The following is a 16,910-nucleotide window of genomic DNA, read 5'->3' on the forward strand; positions in this document are numbered from 1 at the left end:
TGATTTTATATAACTAGGTCCAATGCTTTTAAAGCTGTTTATGACAACAGTTCTTTGAAATGTGATAAATCCAAATACACAAGAAGCCCTTGGCAGAAATGCAGATTTGCTAGGTGAAGTCCTTAAGGAAAAGTCTGATCCTGCACCACTGACATCCATGACTACTTTGCATCACTGACTTCAACAAGACTAGGATTAGGTTCCAATGCACAATGTCCAGTGTCTCGATGATTTTAGAGATCGGTATTCCTTTAGACCCACTATATTGACTTAGTCATCTGCTCATGTATTTCCCATAAAAAAGTGATAAAGTACTATAGAAAATACTACAGAGATACATAGAATACACGGTTTATTAAAGAAGAGGGGATAAAGTTCCAAAGGACTCTTAATCGGAGGACAGTAATAAGGGATTCCAATAGATTATTTAGTTTTTAAGTACTGTATCTCTCAGCGTCAACCCAACTGGAATTGCAAGTGTCTACCTGTCAATAGGTCTGAGAAAAATCTTCAGGATACATCAAAACTAATCAAGTTAACCCTTCAATGAAGACAGATATTTTGAGACACATTTCATTTTCCACTACCATGCACTTTTGAGGAACAGGAGTAGAAAGCTATAAAGTAAGGATGGTTCTGCAGGCATAAATGACTTTGCTATAGTAGCAGGTGCAGAATCAGGTGCTAATTTTCAGTTAGACCTGTGGTCCAACATCAATAAATGTAATATTACTGTTACATTTCTTTAGTAAACAATATATGCAATATGTTGGTAAGCAAAAGGACTATTTTTAATACTGCTGAAAAACTCAGATGTCATTACAAGGTTATGACAGCTCTTTTGTGATACTATGATAAGAAGTTTCATGGTACCTTTTAAGCCTGTAGACAACGGTTTCTAGGCATTAGTGGCACACTGTCAGTCCTTATGGGGTTTTGTGGTAGCTTCTTTTTGGACGTAACATCCTTGACTTAGCATGACAATTGCTACAAATACAAGCTCTCCACCCTCTCAAGGTCTGTATCAAACTGTTTAGAAACCCTGGTCCCAAAGTAGAAGCTGTGTGAGACAGCGGACACTGAAGTAAGGTCTCCAGGACAGCTGATGTCTCTGTCTTCACTAGCTCACTTGCCTCTCCTGAACTCCTTTGTACTGTTCTTGCGCTATTACAATATTGATTACGATCCTACAAAACCCCTGAGAGGTAAAAATGCAGTAAATTTAATGCTGCTAGTTAATGGGATAGAATTACCTAGTTACAGAATGCCAGCTCACTCTCAACACAGTCATTATTATACTTTCTGCAATTTTACTACTCAGACTACTTTTGACTTGTGTCTCCCAATCCCTTCACAAATGGCTTCTTTCCTATCTCCAGCTGTTCCTCCAAGAATGGTGCTTGACAGAGCCTACTTTCCCACTACAGAAGCAGGCTTTCATTATGTTGCTGTGTACTGACAAAACAATGTATTTGATACAATGCCCTGGAAGGCATGGCAATAGAGCTCTCCCTGCTTCCCCAGAGCACAAAGTCCTCCTGACCAGAGCATTTTCCAATTGCTTGGTACAAGGCTCAGGGCCCTGCAAAGTGTTTCTGGGGAGGATGCCAATGAAAAGACAGGGCTACGAAAGCAGAGCCTGAAAGCCTGGGTGCAGCCACTAGCCAGAAAAGTTTTTTCCATTGTTGTTACTCTTCAATTCAATTGCCTTATTTTGATTTATTGCCTTAAAACTGCTCTCTTGTCGAGAGAAGTTTCTGTGTGCTATTTCTGCAAAGTCATACGTGCAGTTTACATGCCATAAACTCTTATCTGGGCTCAGTTCAATTCTTAATTACACCACTCTAATGCTGGAGGAACTGCACAGAAGACAACACAGTTATTCTAGACATACATCAGTACAAGCGAAGAGGATCTTAACCATGGGATTTAAAGTTTACAAAAACAGATCATTACATGACATTTTGTGAGATGATGTTTACAGAACTGGCATTCTATACAATTCAGTCTCCATCTTGAGACAATGAACAGTGACTATATCCAAATAATTATCTGCACGTCCATTTTAACAGTTGTGTTACATACCCCTGCAAGGATCATTTTTTACTAAGAACTCATCAAGTGCCATCCAGCCACCTCCAACACGAACCATGACTGTACTTCTTAGGATACGAACAAGGCGCAGTTGTTGAGAGTCACCAAACTGCAATAAAAAAAAATTAAAAAAAAAAATAAAAATCCATCAACAGTCTGAGTTTCTCAGTCATTCAGATGCAGTTCAATGTTGATAGGTTAAAAATCAGACACCTTAAAAAGTTTATTTTGATATTTAATAATTAGTAAATGCTAAAAAAATCAGATTTATTTATGCAGATTATTAAAGCTGTTAAGATTTCAAATCAGATGCCGCTGCATTAATCCAAAGGAGATGGCAGGATGGTAAGAAAGAATCTCAGGTTTAATTTTATGCTTGATTCTCAAGTGTCTGAGCTCATAAAAGAAGCAAAATTAGTAACATATTATTCAATTGGTTACAGTCTGCGTTTGTGCACATTAATGAAGACCTATTTGCATTACTTCATTGTTAAAATAGTAAGCAAACTCTCTTCTGCAACAGCCTAGTTTTTAATTACATCAGCTGAAAGGAAGGCAGCATTGCTTTAAATGATCAGTATGTGGGCTGGAAATTCAATGTATTACGAATGTTGCACAGTTCTATCAATTGATTCATTTACAGGTGTATTTCCAGTTATAGCAATGACACTGCTCGCCTAACAGCGCGGTGCACGTGGGGAAGGGAACACTGAAGAAGCAATGAATGATTGATAGCTATCATTATTGTCCTTTGTTATAAACTGTCACTCCTCTGTTTACACATCGAGGTTCTTCACAATTAAAGGTACACAAAAACCTGTTTCATACTAAATCTTGTACTAGCCCATTCTTCCTTTGGGCTGATGGCCAGGCCTAACTTATGTTTTGTTCCTGAACCCTGTATAAAAAACCTGTATGCAGTATCACCATTCAAATCCGGATCAAAGAAAACATGACCAAAACGTTGACCCCACAAACTCATGAAAACTAACCAGAAGAATTCAGTACTTTTTAGCCAGGGCCACTAAAATATTCATTTTGATATCAGATCATCAGGCCAAGTGTAGTGCTTTCACATACAAACATGCAGAGCACTCACTGAAACCAATGGGAATCAAATTGTCCCTCTTTGGGAAAATCTTTGACCCTTGGAGAAGGATGGCCATAGTTCAACTATACCTACTTGCTCCAGTGAGGGGACTGAAATGCTTTAAATGCAAACCACACAAACGTGCTCCCTACTTGTTAAATGACTTCAGTTGTTTGGTACTACTTAAGCCAGAAAAAGAGAGTAAGTTTAAAGGAATATTACTTTTAGGAACCAAACAAAAGTAAAGCTTGCTGCTTAATTCAATAATAAAATTTGTTGTTATATATAAGAACATTCATATGAGCATTACTTTTTAATAATGCATTCAGTATGTGCCGAACAAAGAACCATTTTGCATATGCAGATCAAAGTTAAGAAGAGAAATGGCATCCAAATCGATGCCGTTTATTTTCATTGGCTTGTTTCTAAGGTGAATTTTTTCTAGAGGTTTTAAGATCCTATCTTTTTTCTTTCTTTATTTTTTCCCCATCCCAATTTAATTTTTCAGTTAGACTCCATTAGGCAACTATACCAAGGGTCAGATACACTTTGGAAACTGCCTAGGCTGTGGTTAATTCAGACAGTGGGACTTCTGGAGAATAACGCAGGTATCTATCAAGGCATTTTTCCTAATAGCAATACAGTCAATTTCCTTCTTAAAATGGATATGGCCTGGATACCAACTTTCCTTGAACAATATTTACCATTGTTTAAAGTAATCAGAGGTAAAAACACTGGGATAAAAACATAAAGGAAGTCTAGTTTAAGCTACAAAAAGGCCTGTTCTTGACAATAGCCATATAACATCACCATCACTGGAGAAGCCTCAGACAACTTGCTGTAAGTGCTTTTTACTGTGATGCTGTTCTGTACCAGTAAGAGTTAGATGCTTTCAAAACATACTGGTTTTTTCCCAGATCTAAGAGTACAGATGGCAGATAAGAGGATTAACAGAATTTCAAACAGTCTTTTCAGATAGAGGCTTGTTGTATACGTGGAAAACATTTTAAATTATTACTTAGATATACTGCTTGAGGTATGTGGTAAGATTACCCACTGCTCTTTGTGCTTTCTTCTATACTTCAACAGGCTTTGCAAATAAATAAGAATGCAACTACATTTTCAATATCTCTAGATTTAAAATGGCTAATGCTGTTAACACCAGCATGCCCAGAATGGATTATACATATTATTGCCTTTATAAGAGCATGAATAAGATACTAATGGTATCCAGTTTGTGTAACGTATTTCCATTCTTATAAGGCAAGCATGATTTAACAATTTAAGAAGCTGTGTATCAGCATGAACCACAGGAGTAAGTGAGCACCAGTTAAGAGTATCCTCTCTGTACCACTGTACAGTGCCACTCTGGTATGACTCACTGATGACCCAATTGACAAAAAGTATTCTCAAACACAGCTCCAATATACTATAGACCTGCCATAGCTCTTTGAAAACACTTTGGCAAAGGGAACAGTCTAAACTGGAACAGCAAGTTTAGTTTGCCTATTTCCAAAATATGTATTTAATGATTCACTGCGTTAGTATATAAAATACCAACAATCAGCCAGGTTCTCTCAGTCTGCTTGATTGCACAGGGATTTTTTTTTTCTGAAGATGAAAGTATTTTTTGTCTAATTTGCAATGAATAAGTGATATGACACTGGGATCTGTGTTTACTGTGATTAGCCTTTAATCTGATAGCCTAAAAAAATACAACATAGAATTCTGAAGCATTCTGCTATAAAACTGAAAACTGAGAAAATAATAGTAATACTAAAATTGCAGTTTAAATGCTCAAGATTTTTTACTATGGGGATTGCTGCTGACCATTATCTGGTTCCTTTAAAAGTAATCTCCTTAATGAAGAAAATGGCCAAAAAAGCAGGTGAGGGATTGAAGAAGAGGGATCCTGAGACAAAGGAATGTTCCATAGCATTTAAAGAAATACCACAGCTGACCAGCAATGAATTAGCTGAAGATGAAAGGATGGCAAGAAGACTGAACATTGCAAGCTTAAATCACTATGTGTTAGGAAAACAAAAAAAAAAGAAAAAAAGAAACTTCATAACACATTCCACTGGTTTATACCTGATTTCCCAGGAAGAACTGATAAGAAATGAAAAATGGAAGAAAGACACGATTAGTTTACAGGAAATTCTCTATATGACTCAAGAACACATGCAAACTAACACATCAGACATTCTAAATAAAGTATCTACTTCAGAGCAGGTAGCTAACCATCCGGAGACTGAATATTGAAAAATATTCAAGGCCTTTGTTTCCTTCCTATTGCTGTCTTTGTGGTGTTTTACAATCATCTACAAGTACTTAGTAAACTCTCTTAGCCAAATATTGCATATTTCTTCTCAAATTGTTCCGGTTATTGAATCTAGGGGTAGAGATCTTTCTCTACAATGTGGTATTTATTTTTCTGTGACCTAAAATCGTTCTGCAGATATCTTAACATGTTTCTTGTACTTCTTCAGAAGGAATAGCATGCTCCAATAAAATGACAAGGGAGGATAAAAGTGACTAAATACACTTTGGTAAAAGATTTTTAATGTACAACACAATACCACAGGAAAATACCACTGTTTTTACGAAACTAATAGAAAATCAGCTACAGTTTAAACACTTCAGGTATCCAGGCAAAAAGATTGGCTTTTAAGGATCTGTTGTATGCATGTATGCATGCATGCAGTTAGCTTTTAGAAATTCCCATACATTGAAAACAGTTTCAGCAGCTTTTTCCCATATTTTTAGCCTATATGTTCTAACAGGAAAAAACCCATAAATTTAGACAAGCTTAAAGTAAGAAAACATATAGTTGTCATACAAATACCTGTAAATTAATATAGCCTAGTTCCTTGTATAACCATGTCATATGAAGAATCTCTAAGTTGAAAGAACTAAGGAGGTCCTTAGAAGACTTACCCTGTACTTGTTATCCCCAATCTGTTCCACTTGAAACCGCTTTGCACATTTACATTTAGCTACCTGTCTTGTAACCTGCAAAAAACCACAACTGGATGATTACTTTACTGGTAATATCACATTTCTAAATATTTGTGTAACTGGTAAACTTCAAATCATGTAGGAGTGCAAATAAAATTACTTATTAAAGAACATGACCACAGTAGAATAGAGTGCAGTCTAAGAAAGCAGAAAATGTACCTCATCTTCAATTTTGTCAGCATCTGTGAGAGGCTTGTATGCATCCTTATTTGGATGAAGAGCTGCTACAAATTCGTAATAGTCAATATATCCATCACCATCTCTATCAAAAATGTCTGCAACAGCACTCATTTCAAGCCGGCTTGTTGGGAATTCTGTAAGATAAAGACAACAACAAAAGCTAAGTTTTTTGGTTTTTCGATCCCATTACAATGAAAGGCTTTATCACAAATATTAAAAGCTTTTTAGACACTAAGTGACAGACAATGCTTAACAAAGAACCCAAGGACATTCAAAAGAGTGAAGGAATCTTTCTGAAAACAATCTGGATCTTCAGTGTTACCTAGATATTGGATTAAAATGAGTATCATAGTGTGGCTTGAAGAGAGACACAGAAGCGAGAGCACAGATTAAACTGTAAGATATATGCATTTAATTTTTTTTTTTTAACATTTTTACCTTCAAAGTGCATAAGATACCACAGATTAACAAGATAAATTGTTAGTGAGGAAAGGTCAACCATAATTTCACTGCTAATTAATGCAAGGCCTTCCCACTGCAGAAACATGCATGGTGTTTTCATGAAACCCTTCTTTAGATCAAGTTCATAGCAGCAGAATATTAACCCACACAGAGATTCTCTAGGAAATGGTCAAGACGGTGAACAGGGATTAAATCATGAGTATTCATAAATTATAACAAGTTGGTAGCAACTGAGTTAAATGAGTAAGTTGTTTAACCTCTTGGTGTTATCAGGGTTTTTTCATCAACTTCTGCCAATTCATGCAAAACAGCGATGTGCACGTATAGTGACTGTATTACTGCATTTTCTAAAGCAGGGGGGGAAATATACACACTACAATATTCTTGTACTAAGTAACTTTAACATGAGATGCTAAAAGCAGCCCAATTCTGATTCTTCACTGCTGAAAGCAAAAGTCTCTATAATCTGAAGATAAACGATTATTTTTAGTAGGCCCTTATCTATTGAGTCAGTTGCTAAAGGCAAACGTGATCACACAGAGACATGATGTGGAAGGCTTATGTTACCACCAACTGTGCATACCTAAGGAATACCAATCCATCTGGAAAGCTAGGAAAAGTCCCTTCCTGGTCTGATTGCTCGACATTTTCATCCTCATTAAAAAGGTATATGAACACGGTCATGGTTCATGCAAACACTGGTTTCAGAAATTACATGGTTTCCTTCTATAATTGAAACTATTCCATATATAGTTCTTCAATAAAAATCATATGATCATATGAACTGATTTTGAAAATTATCTGTAGGTTTTAAGGTATGTTTTACTGTTCAGACTAATAAATCGAAAGTAATTGTTGGAGTGGCTAGTGTAGTGTAGGAATGACAATCCGGGTCCAGTAAACCAGTAAACTATTAATTAGCCAATAATATAAATGTGACCGTTGTCATCTGATTCACGACGTAAAAGAACTAGAAAGTTTCTAGAATCTAGAAATATTTTCAAGTAAAATAATTATAGTTTAAGGTAATCATAATTAATGACTTTGAAAGGAAAATCTGTGACCTAACACAATAAACCACATAGGGTACACTATATAGACAGTAAGACTTCATGAGATGTTTGTTCCAAGTCCAACATTAAGTTAATTTTAAAACTTACTTGAAGAAAGAATTCCATCGATAAATTCCTGCCTTGTTATCTTTCCATCCTGATCTTTATCAATCCTCCTAAAGAAGTCCATCACACGAGACTTCTTATGGTTCATCCATCGCATGTATTTTTTTCTCCAAATATCAAAATCAAAGTTGGCAAATTCTCTCAGCTTAATAAAAAAGACAAAGAACTTTTTTCAGTTGAAATCAATTGATCTAGAAAATCAGTGAGAGAGACACTATCTGCATTCTTTAGAATAACTGGTTCTTTGAGGACCTATATAAACACTTCAAACATCTTAACTCTCCTCACATTTAAAATGAGAATGACAGCTTTTAAAGCATGTTAAAGCACATGTATCACAGTGTTTTCAGTTAGCTGTATCATACAGTATAATACAACAAATACAGAAGTTGTTTACAGTATTTACAGTATTGACAATTTAATCCAGGGTAAACAAAATTACGCAAAAAGTATGTATATTCTTGTACAGTCCTTTTCTGACCTCTTCAAGTCTGTCCAAAGCATCATTAAGTTTTCTTCTCCTTTCCAAGGCCAGAAGCCAGACTTGCTGCCATTTGCTGACTAAAAGGTTTACCCGAGGATTTTTGGTTTCGATTTGGGCCTGGGCTGCTGATGGATATACGCCTGGTGTTGGAGAACGCTTTCCTGTTAAAACATGATAAAATGTGTAAGTCTCACCCAGTTCAAACAAAACATTCACGTTAAAGGTACGTGACCTTCCTAAAACTGCTCCTTCCTGTCCCAAATAATGAGCCCATACCCTGATATGATTCCATCTAATGGGATCTTTTTTTTTTTTTTTTTTAACACCATTGCTGGGGAAGGACCACATGGTGGTTAAAGTATCCCTTGTCTAGTCAGAAGCAGCTAGTAGTGGCTGCACTAGTGAAGCTGCACAGGTTAAATAAAATCTTTGTAAGTCTCTCAGAGTTGCAAAGTAAACAACCTGATTTTAGAAGCAGATTCCATGTATGGGTAAATATAAAGTACAATGGGTAAGTATATCTAAAAAAACAAAAAGCAATTTCCTCACTTGATTCACTTTCCATTCAACTTCACTGAACATACTTTCTAATTGGATCCATATAATTTCATAGACAGTAAGAGCAAAATTTTGTCTCTACATCTTTATGTAAAAGAAGTTGTTTAGACTTTCAGATAATGGTAGATTTGCAAAGACTCAGCACATGCACACTCTTGGAAGTTTAATAGTACATGAAAAGCTGCACACTTTAGAAAAAAGTATTCAAGAAGTATAGGACAAAATCTAAAAATACAAGTCTGCTATGAGAAGTTACCTCACAATGCAAAATGAGACATAATTAGAAAAATCAGCCAAGAGAATTTCACCCTGTTTCACTAGAAGCTAATCAAACCTATTAGATTACTAATAATCTGTTATCTTCATAGATAGAGCAATGATGTGTGTGACCTGCCGCAAAATACTTCATTACGTACTGCCTGCTCTCCCCTTATCAAGGACAGGAATATGAGATTGTACTGGAGTGGGTTCAAGTGCCTTTCTTTTATAGGTCTTCGTAACTTTATCCACATCAGGTTGTTTTCTGGTCATTTCCTCCATGAATGTCTGCAATCAGATAGAGATGGTTTTAATTCACAATACACAAAAGTGACCACAGGAATGAAAACCACATATAATAGCAAAACACCAAAGTTACAAGACTGGCACAGAAAGGCTCTTGTAATGCCAGCCTCACAAAAAAGACACAGATAAAGGTTTTAGTAGGTAAGAAAAATCAGCAGTGTAAGATTTTAAGACCACTATGGCCTGGCTGTTAAAGGAAGGTTACATTTAAAAAACAGTCTGTCAGACTCCTTCATTAACTGTGTAGGCTGAGGTGACGTACTACAGAATTTTGACTCTGAGTGCTCAGGTGTTCCTTGCTGTCCAGACTGCAGTTCACAGAAGTGAGACAGCTCTGGTGTGTAAACTGGGGTATGAGCATTCACTGCACCAGCAGCTCCTTCTGGCACTTCATGAACGTATTTTTGAAATCCAATCAGTAAAGCCATACTGCAACACTAGTTCTAAGGCAGCAGCACTATCATATATTTCATGTGGGTTTTTTAATCATTATTATTATCTTCCTTGTTCCTATAGGGAGTTGTAAGTTTGCTTTAGAACAATGTGGCACTGAATTTTTGTTTGGTTGTTTTTTTACCTCTTCATTGAATAAACTATGTGCACATCGTACACGTACAAAACACACAACTGAGTATCTGAAAAGGGATTTGATTATTAGGAAAGAAAATAGCTAAGGAGATTCACACTTGATTACGAAGCCTAGCTAAGCTGTGAGCACCATTTGTGGAATGTGTAGGACACGGGTCACTTAACATGCCTTACCTGATGTTCGGCTATAAGTGCTTTAACTTCCTCAATCTCCTGCGGGATAACCTCTTTATCTTTTTCCGTAAGTGTAGTCTCTGCCCACTGCAACCAGGACAGCAAAGCTTCCAGCAATTCCTGGTTAGCAATAAGTCCCGCCAGAGCTCCTGACAGTCTCTGTTGATGTTGTTTAGCCCATGCTAAGACCTTGATAAAAGAACCAATGCATGAGTATGTGCACATCTGAAATTCTTTAAAATGCATTTAAAATTGTTCTGATAACTGTAAACCCAGAGCCTCCTCCCAGGCCTATTGATGTTTGATTTTCAAAAGTGCTAGATGCAGTGGCTGATCAATAAAGGTGCTAGGTAACTAGAATTCCCAATTCAACACTTTTTTTCCCCACAGATGTTCAGGATTAGGTGCTGTTAAATGCAGTAAATAGCACATTCAGGCAACATATTAAGAACTTTATCAAACAATACGTATAAGTTAGTGAAACATGCAGGATTTTGGTGTCCACCTTCCTCTTGAACACTCCTGAAGCCATGCTTTGCTAACACCAGTATTTTGTTTTTCTTTAAACTTAATATACACAGAAAACACTACCTTAGCAGCTGAGAGTTTGGTACACCCTCTGAGACCTATTTGCAGCCACTTAAATAATTTGGAGATCTTCTAGATTAAGAATACGTTGGACTCAAATCCTCCTTAATGCAATTAGAAAATGCTTCAAGTTTGCCCTGTATTTTCTTTCCTTTGTAACTTCAAAGTTTGTCCCTAGAAACTACTGGCTTTCTTCACGTGGGAAGTGTCAGGCAGTATTTCCTTTAACACATACAAAGAAGCTTGACCATCTGCTTTAGTTCTTAAAGCCCTATAAGTTTCAAAATAAAACCTAGGGAAGCATGGTATTCACATCCATCACGGCGGGTATTTTAAATGTTTAGTTCTCAACAGCTGGATCATTTCCTCCAGTGTAACTACTATGTTAGTTGTCAGCTATGTTCCAATCAAAGATGGACTGTTGCAATGAAGATGACTTGACATATACTGACCTCTTCAAACCTGGCTCTGATGATTGTTATCCAGTGCTTAACGGTGGTGATGGAGTCTGGGTGGCAGATAGCTAGGATAGCTTCTCCCATACCTGTTGCTTTATTCAGTTCTGCCTTTTTCTCTTCCAGTTTCTTCATAAATTCCTAAACCAGAGGTAACAATTTCAATTACATGTTGACAAAATTTGCAAGAGAAATCTGAGTGAATAATATGGAAGGTCACGAGCCTCTCAATCGCTCAAACAGATTCAACTTGCAAGAAGCATGTTTAATTTCTCTGAGAAGTTAAAAAAGTTTATAAGGCCTATTCCACATAAAGTACGAAATGAAGCTCTAAAACTCTTTACCCCAGCTTGCCACTCCTTAAAAGCCCACCATACTGCAAATACTTGAAACACATATGCCCTTATTAAAAAAAGAAGGAAAATCACAGCATTTTAGAAGTGCTGTAAATCAACGATGTGATGGTTAGAATCATTATTGGCAACTTTTCAGATGACTTAGTTTGTCTGTCAAGTTACAATAATTCTTCATAATAAACTATCAAGCTCCTAGGAGAGGCTGGAAATGTCCAACTATAATTAACATGCTCAGACAAGATGATAGAGAACTTCAGGAGCAGCTATACTAAACTAACACAAATGTGAAAACTCAGCAGCTGAGGGGGAGAGAGACAGCAAGAACAGGGGCAGAGGCTACTAATTAAGCAGCTGTTTTCAGAGGCACTGCCATGTGGGAAAAATCTTGTAAAAGCAAAAAGATGTTTACAGCTTTAGACATCCAAGCTCATAGCCATTGATATTCCTAGGGAGTCTGGCAAAGGAAAGGGTGGCAAGACCAGAATTTGGTGGGGGGACGGGGACGGGACAGGACAGACAACACAACAAAAAAAACTGAAGGACTTTTCCCATCCTTTATATAGTTTACATTTCTTTTTTTTTTTAATTATTATTATTGCTACTAAAATGGTTTTACTATTCTGCCTATTTTGTTAAGTCTAAATGTTGTGTAAGTCTGTGTGTCTTTGTGAGCACCCTTAACTGGAACTGCCAACATCTCTCAGTGCCTAGTGGAATTGTTATATTTTAACATCTTTAATTGGGCTACAAAATGGAACCATGTCTCTGGAAGTTTAACTCTTCCTCTCTCCATCTACAAAGGGCTATTTTGGATTCCAGAAATTACGTACCAGCCAAGTCAGATCTTAGAAAATTAAAAATCACCTAAACACCATAAAAACAGATTCTACAACAACTCATAACAACATTATCCTGTGCCTTTACAAATTAAATATGAAGCTATTACAAAATAAAAGTGTGGAAAAAAAAATATCTCTTCTACCTTGTTCTAAAAGCCTGGAATAGGTAGGCTGCATATCTAAAGATATTCATCACTAACTGATTTTGCCTTAAGCTTAAATTAATGTCGGAGTTTAAGACCCAATCACAATAGCAGTCCTTCTCTCATAAAAATGTGTGAGTTCTTACAGTATTTCAGTTCAAAACAGTTTTGGAAAAATTGAGGTGGGTTGTAGTGAGAGACTACCAAAATAAGCCGGGACCAGGAGGAAAACAGGCAACAAGATTGTTTTTCTCTGCACAACTGTACTAGAATATATCAAAAATCTAAATCTATGACATACTACATACAGTGTATTAAGCTTTCCCTCAGTAAAGGATACTGATTGTATTGAACTCTGTGGCAGTCCAGCTATATAGACACATTTACAAAAGAGGAGATGGGATGCTTCTCATTAGCTAATGCAGTGCATTAACCCACTATACCTCTCAGTCCCTAGTGAGGATGGTGAGTGACAGAAACCTCTCTGCCTGAGATCATAGAATTCATTAAATCACATGCAGTATTCAAGCAAAAAAAAAAAAAAAAAAAAATCAGTAATGGGTGTAACGATGAACAGTTTGGATAAAATATCGTCCTGAAGAAACCTTTCAACAAGCAGCTGGATAGAAATGCATTAGAACTATTTTACAAGAATCACAGTGATAAAAGGAAGATACATTTCATATTTACATAAATAATGTCAGTCATATATTTTTTGATATTAATACTGCAGTATTATTTTTAAACACCACGTGTGTATGATAATATATTACATTTTTTCCTTATTTTCTTTTTTTTCTTCTTGAAAGCTACTGTTATAAGCTTAAGAGAAGAGACCACTCATTCAAGGAAGATTTTGCTGCATGTGCTTATTGGTAAAGCAGCAGTGCCACAATCTTTCTTAGCTTGACTATTTCTGTTATTTGGCCTTTAAGAAGAAAATGTCGTTGGGAGAACATTTTCTAAAATCTACTAAAAAAAATTTAAGTACAGTATGGCCACATCTAACACTCAGGTTGGTTGTGTTGTGCTAGTGATTATTCTTCCCCAGCTGGACAGGGTTTCTCAGAGACAGACTTTGTTTTGGTTTGAGGTTCCAAGTTATGCTTCAGCTTTGTCAGCACAATTTTGAGCTTTGTACAGAAATATTTTGTTAATCAATCTACATTGCAGGGGGAGAAATTTAAGATTTTTTTTTTTCTAATGATTTCAGTGGACCTAAGATTTCATTCAGACAGTTCTTTCCTCTGTATTCAGAAAAAACAAAAAATGAAGTAAAAGGGAACCAACGAACCACCTGTGGAGGAAAGGCAGCTAAAAGACCAGTTTCATTCCATTGAAGACAGCAGGTTGCTACGGCCAACATGAGTCAACATACGCTGATGCATACATACATTTGCCAGCTAAAGAATAGCACCCAGTTTCCAGGGCCCTAAATTAAATCTGAAAACTTCAGAACAGTGAAGTTTGAGTACCTTGAAAACTCCCTAGTTAAGAACCATTAGATAGTTCATACCCTGCACGCACTCCTCTGCATAATAATATTCCCAAACTCAATTTAAACAGGATGCTTTTCCACTCCCCATTTCATAAGTTTTGTTATAACTTTCTTCAGAGCAATGATGAACAAATCCATTACTCTTATAATTTGTTCTATAACATTGTGGGCAATTTCATTTTTACACTATGTACTTGGTACTGTTACTACTGCACTTACAAGAAGAGTTTGCATGGGCTTAAACGTGTGTGTTTGTAGCCTCCTGTTTGGAGAGTGAAAATAGGACCTTTATGCTCCTTAGCCATTTTCCCATTTCGTTACTGCAAAGTTAAGTCTGATGGCCTACAATCTAGTATCTGCAGTACCTATGGCACTGCAATATTTCAGTACCCAATGCATGTGAAGCATGACAGCACGCTGTTTAACCATGACAAAAGGTTAATGGATGATAACATCATTCTGCTGACATTTACAAATGACCTTGAAAGAAAAGTATATGCTGTTTTGCTCAATAGTGCTAAGACTACTTTACTACTTTTGCTACTGTAGCAGTCTATTATAATTGTCAGGCAGCATATATTCCACAGAGGGGTTTGCATCTGTCTCTAAATGTTTACAGCAACTTTCTAAAGGTCCATTATTTTCTTAGTAAACCAAGATGACTCTAACAAGAGCCCAGCACCAGTATGGGCACAAATCTGTCAACTCCATTGAATTTCTAGCTTCTCTACAGAAACAGTTGCAGAAGCAAACATTGGATGCTGGATATGACTATATGGGACAGACTGCTTCCTTTCCTTTATTCTACCCTCTAACAGGCTTATTAGAATGAAGAGAACCCTCTTCATTTTCTTGCTTACCCTGTGCTGGTCTATCAGTGTACGTAAGGCCTCTTCATCATCTGGAAGGACCCCGTGGAAACGAAGAGCCTGCTCTGCCTCTGCCAGCCACTCCAAAAGGACATGGACAACAGAGTGGAATTCTTCTGCCTGTTAAAATGCAAAACGTAGTCATAGTCACTCATGAGGGGATCTGACAGACACACTGCAGCTTACATAAGGAGACTGAGCCCACATCTGGAGTCATTAATCATCAGTACTGGCACATTATTTTCCATTAAAAAGTCAATGATACACAGTAGTACATTTTCTTAACTGTAAAAATATTTCATGTTTCCCCCCAAAATTATAGGAAGCCTAAAAGCCTGTTCATGCTCTTAGCCATCTGATTTACAGTGTTATTTGCAGCTCAGTTGAGAATGTCATGCCTTTATGCTGACAAATTACATGGGAGGTGCTTTCATGGACCAGCTGGAGAGATGAGAGCTGTATTTTCTGCATAGCTTAAAATACCAGTTAAGCAAAATTAATTGACAGCCCACTGGTGGCTGACCCTTTTATGTCTGGAGAAAACAAGAAAGTTCCACCTTTGGGCACAGTCATATTCAGACACAATTAGTGTTTGAGGTAGCTCAGGATTGTGCCTGCTGAGAGACTGGAGAACTGCACCAACACAGTACCCTGGGAAAAGGAGGGCAAGAATTATGTACACTGTGGATACATCGCTATTGCAGGAGCCCCATCCTAGCATCAGCCCAAGCTAGTATATCTTCACAGAGCTTTACATCTATATTATCTCAGGTTTGGAAACAACACATATGGACCTATTTGTTTGGGTACCAGCTGATACTGACACACATACACTGTTCTAGCTCCTGAGTTCACTCTGCAGAAGAAAAGGGGTTGCACTATGTACTTCACTATGCACTGTAATTGTGCCAATGTAAGCAAGTTTTCAGTACACAAATTTACTTCTTTCCAATAAGGCACGAAGGGCATAAACATGATTGCAATCTCCAGCTTCCTGTGAAAGGGGCATACTTCTTCATTACCCTTCATGCTTGACTGTAACTTCAGTGATTTCCTTAGATGGTAAGGTCTTTGAAACATTTGCTTTGCATTTGTGGTATAGACTAATAGTAACGGCAATAATAAATGCTAAGAGGCATTATTTATGTGCTGTGGTAAAGGGACAGAGACAAGGTAAGCAATGCATGAGCAAGAAAATAAGTACTTTCAAATGAAATTAAATTAAGTTGAATAACATGAAGTGAAAATGAAATTAAATTTTTGGCAACTAGACTGCAAGGTATTTTCACTGCTTCTCATAAAGGAGATGTAGTATCAGTAATACTCCTCTACCTGCCGAAGAGCCTGTTCCAGTCGTGTTTGCTTGGATACTGACAGGGCACAAACTGTCTCCCAGCGAGTGCTTAGCTCCTGCATTTGGACTTTGACCCAAGAAGAGTCATCACGGCTGCCTTCTATCAGCTCCCTTGCAGAGCGCTTCAGAGCCTGGACACTGCTTGTCCTTTTTCCCAACTCCTTCTGGAAAACCTAGGCACCACCAAATACATTTGAAATCTTTAACTCATTAAGGCATAATTATGTAAAGTATAACAAAAAAGTACTGGTTGTAAGAAGAAATCAAAATACGGATTCAGTTCAGTCAAGAGTAACTCCATCTAGGTGATGCAAAACACAAAAGTTCTGCTTATGAGATTCCATATGAAGATACTTACACTCTACCCTATCCTAATAAAACTGGAATATGGTAGGAAAATGGCAGGCAGATCCTGAGA

General features: G+C 37.0%; 1 protein-coding gene across 17 annotated transcripts in view; it reads right to left on the minus strand.

Annotated features, from left to right (window-relative positions):
* DST (dystonin) overlaps positions 1 to 16,910 on the minus strand; it is a 307,609-nt gene that overhangs the window by 7,264 nt on the left and 283,435 nt on the right. For 15 of the 17 annotated variants that reach the window (XM_075049328.1, XM_075049329.1, XM_075049331.1 and 12 more), the window contains 11 exons: positions 16,471 to 16,665; positions 15,130 to 15,258; positions 11,431 to 11,574; positions 10,391 to 10,579; positions 9,481 to 9,610; positions 8,504 to 8,667; positions 8,005 to 8,167; positions 6,362 to 6,516; positions 6,122 to 6,196; positions 5,276 to 5,293; positions 2,086 to 2,203 (listed from right to left, as the gene is read on the minus strand). In XM_075049328.1, coding sequence (XP_074905429.1) covers positions 2,086 to 2,203; positions 5,276 to 5,293; positions 6,122 to 6,196; positions 6,362 to 6,516; positions 8,005 to 8,167; positions 8,504 to 8,667; positions 9,481 to 9,610; positions 10,391 to 10,579; positions 11,431 to 11,574; positions 15,130 to 15,258; positions 16,471 to 16,665 — 1,480 coding nt within the window. The remainder of the gene's footprint in view (positions 1 to 2,085; positions 2,204 to 5,275; positions 5,294 to 6,121; positions 6,197 to 6,361; positions 6,517 to 8,004; positions 8,168 to 8,503; positions 8,668 to 9,480; positions 9,611 to 10,390; positions 10,580 to 11,430; positions 11,575 to 15,129; positions 15,259 to 16,470; positions 16,666 to 16,910) is intronic. The other 2 variants (XM_075049347.1, XM_075049341.1) reach the window with 1 other exon arrangement.

Source organism: Buteo buteo, chromosome 17 (genome assembly GCF_964188355.1).
Source record: "Buteo buteo chromosome 17, bButBut1.hap1.1, whole genome shotgun sequence".
Taxonomy (NCBI): domain Eukaryota; kingdom Metazoa; phylum Chordata; class Aves; order Accipitriformes; family Accipitridae; genus Buteo; species Buteo buteo.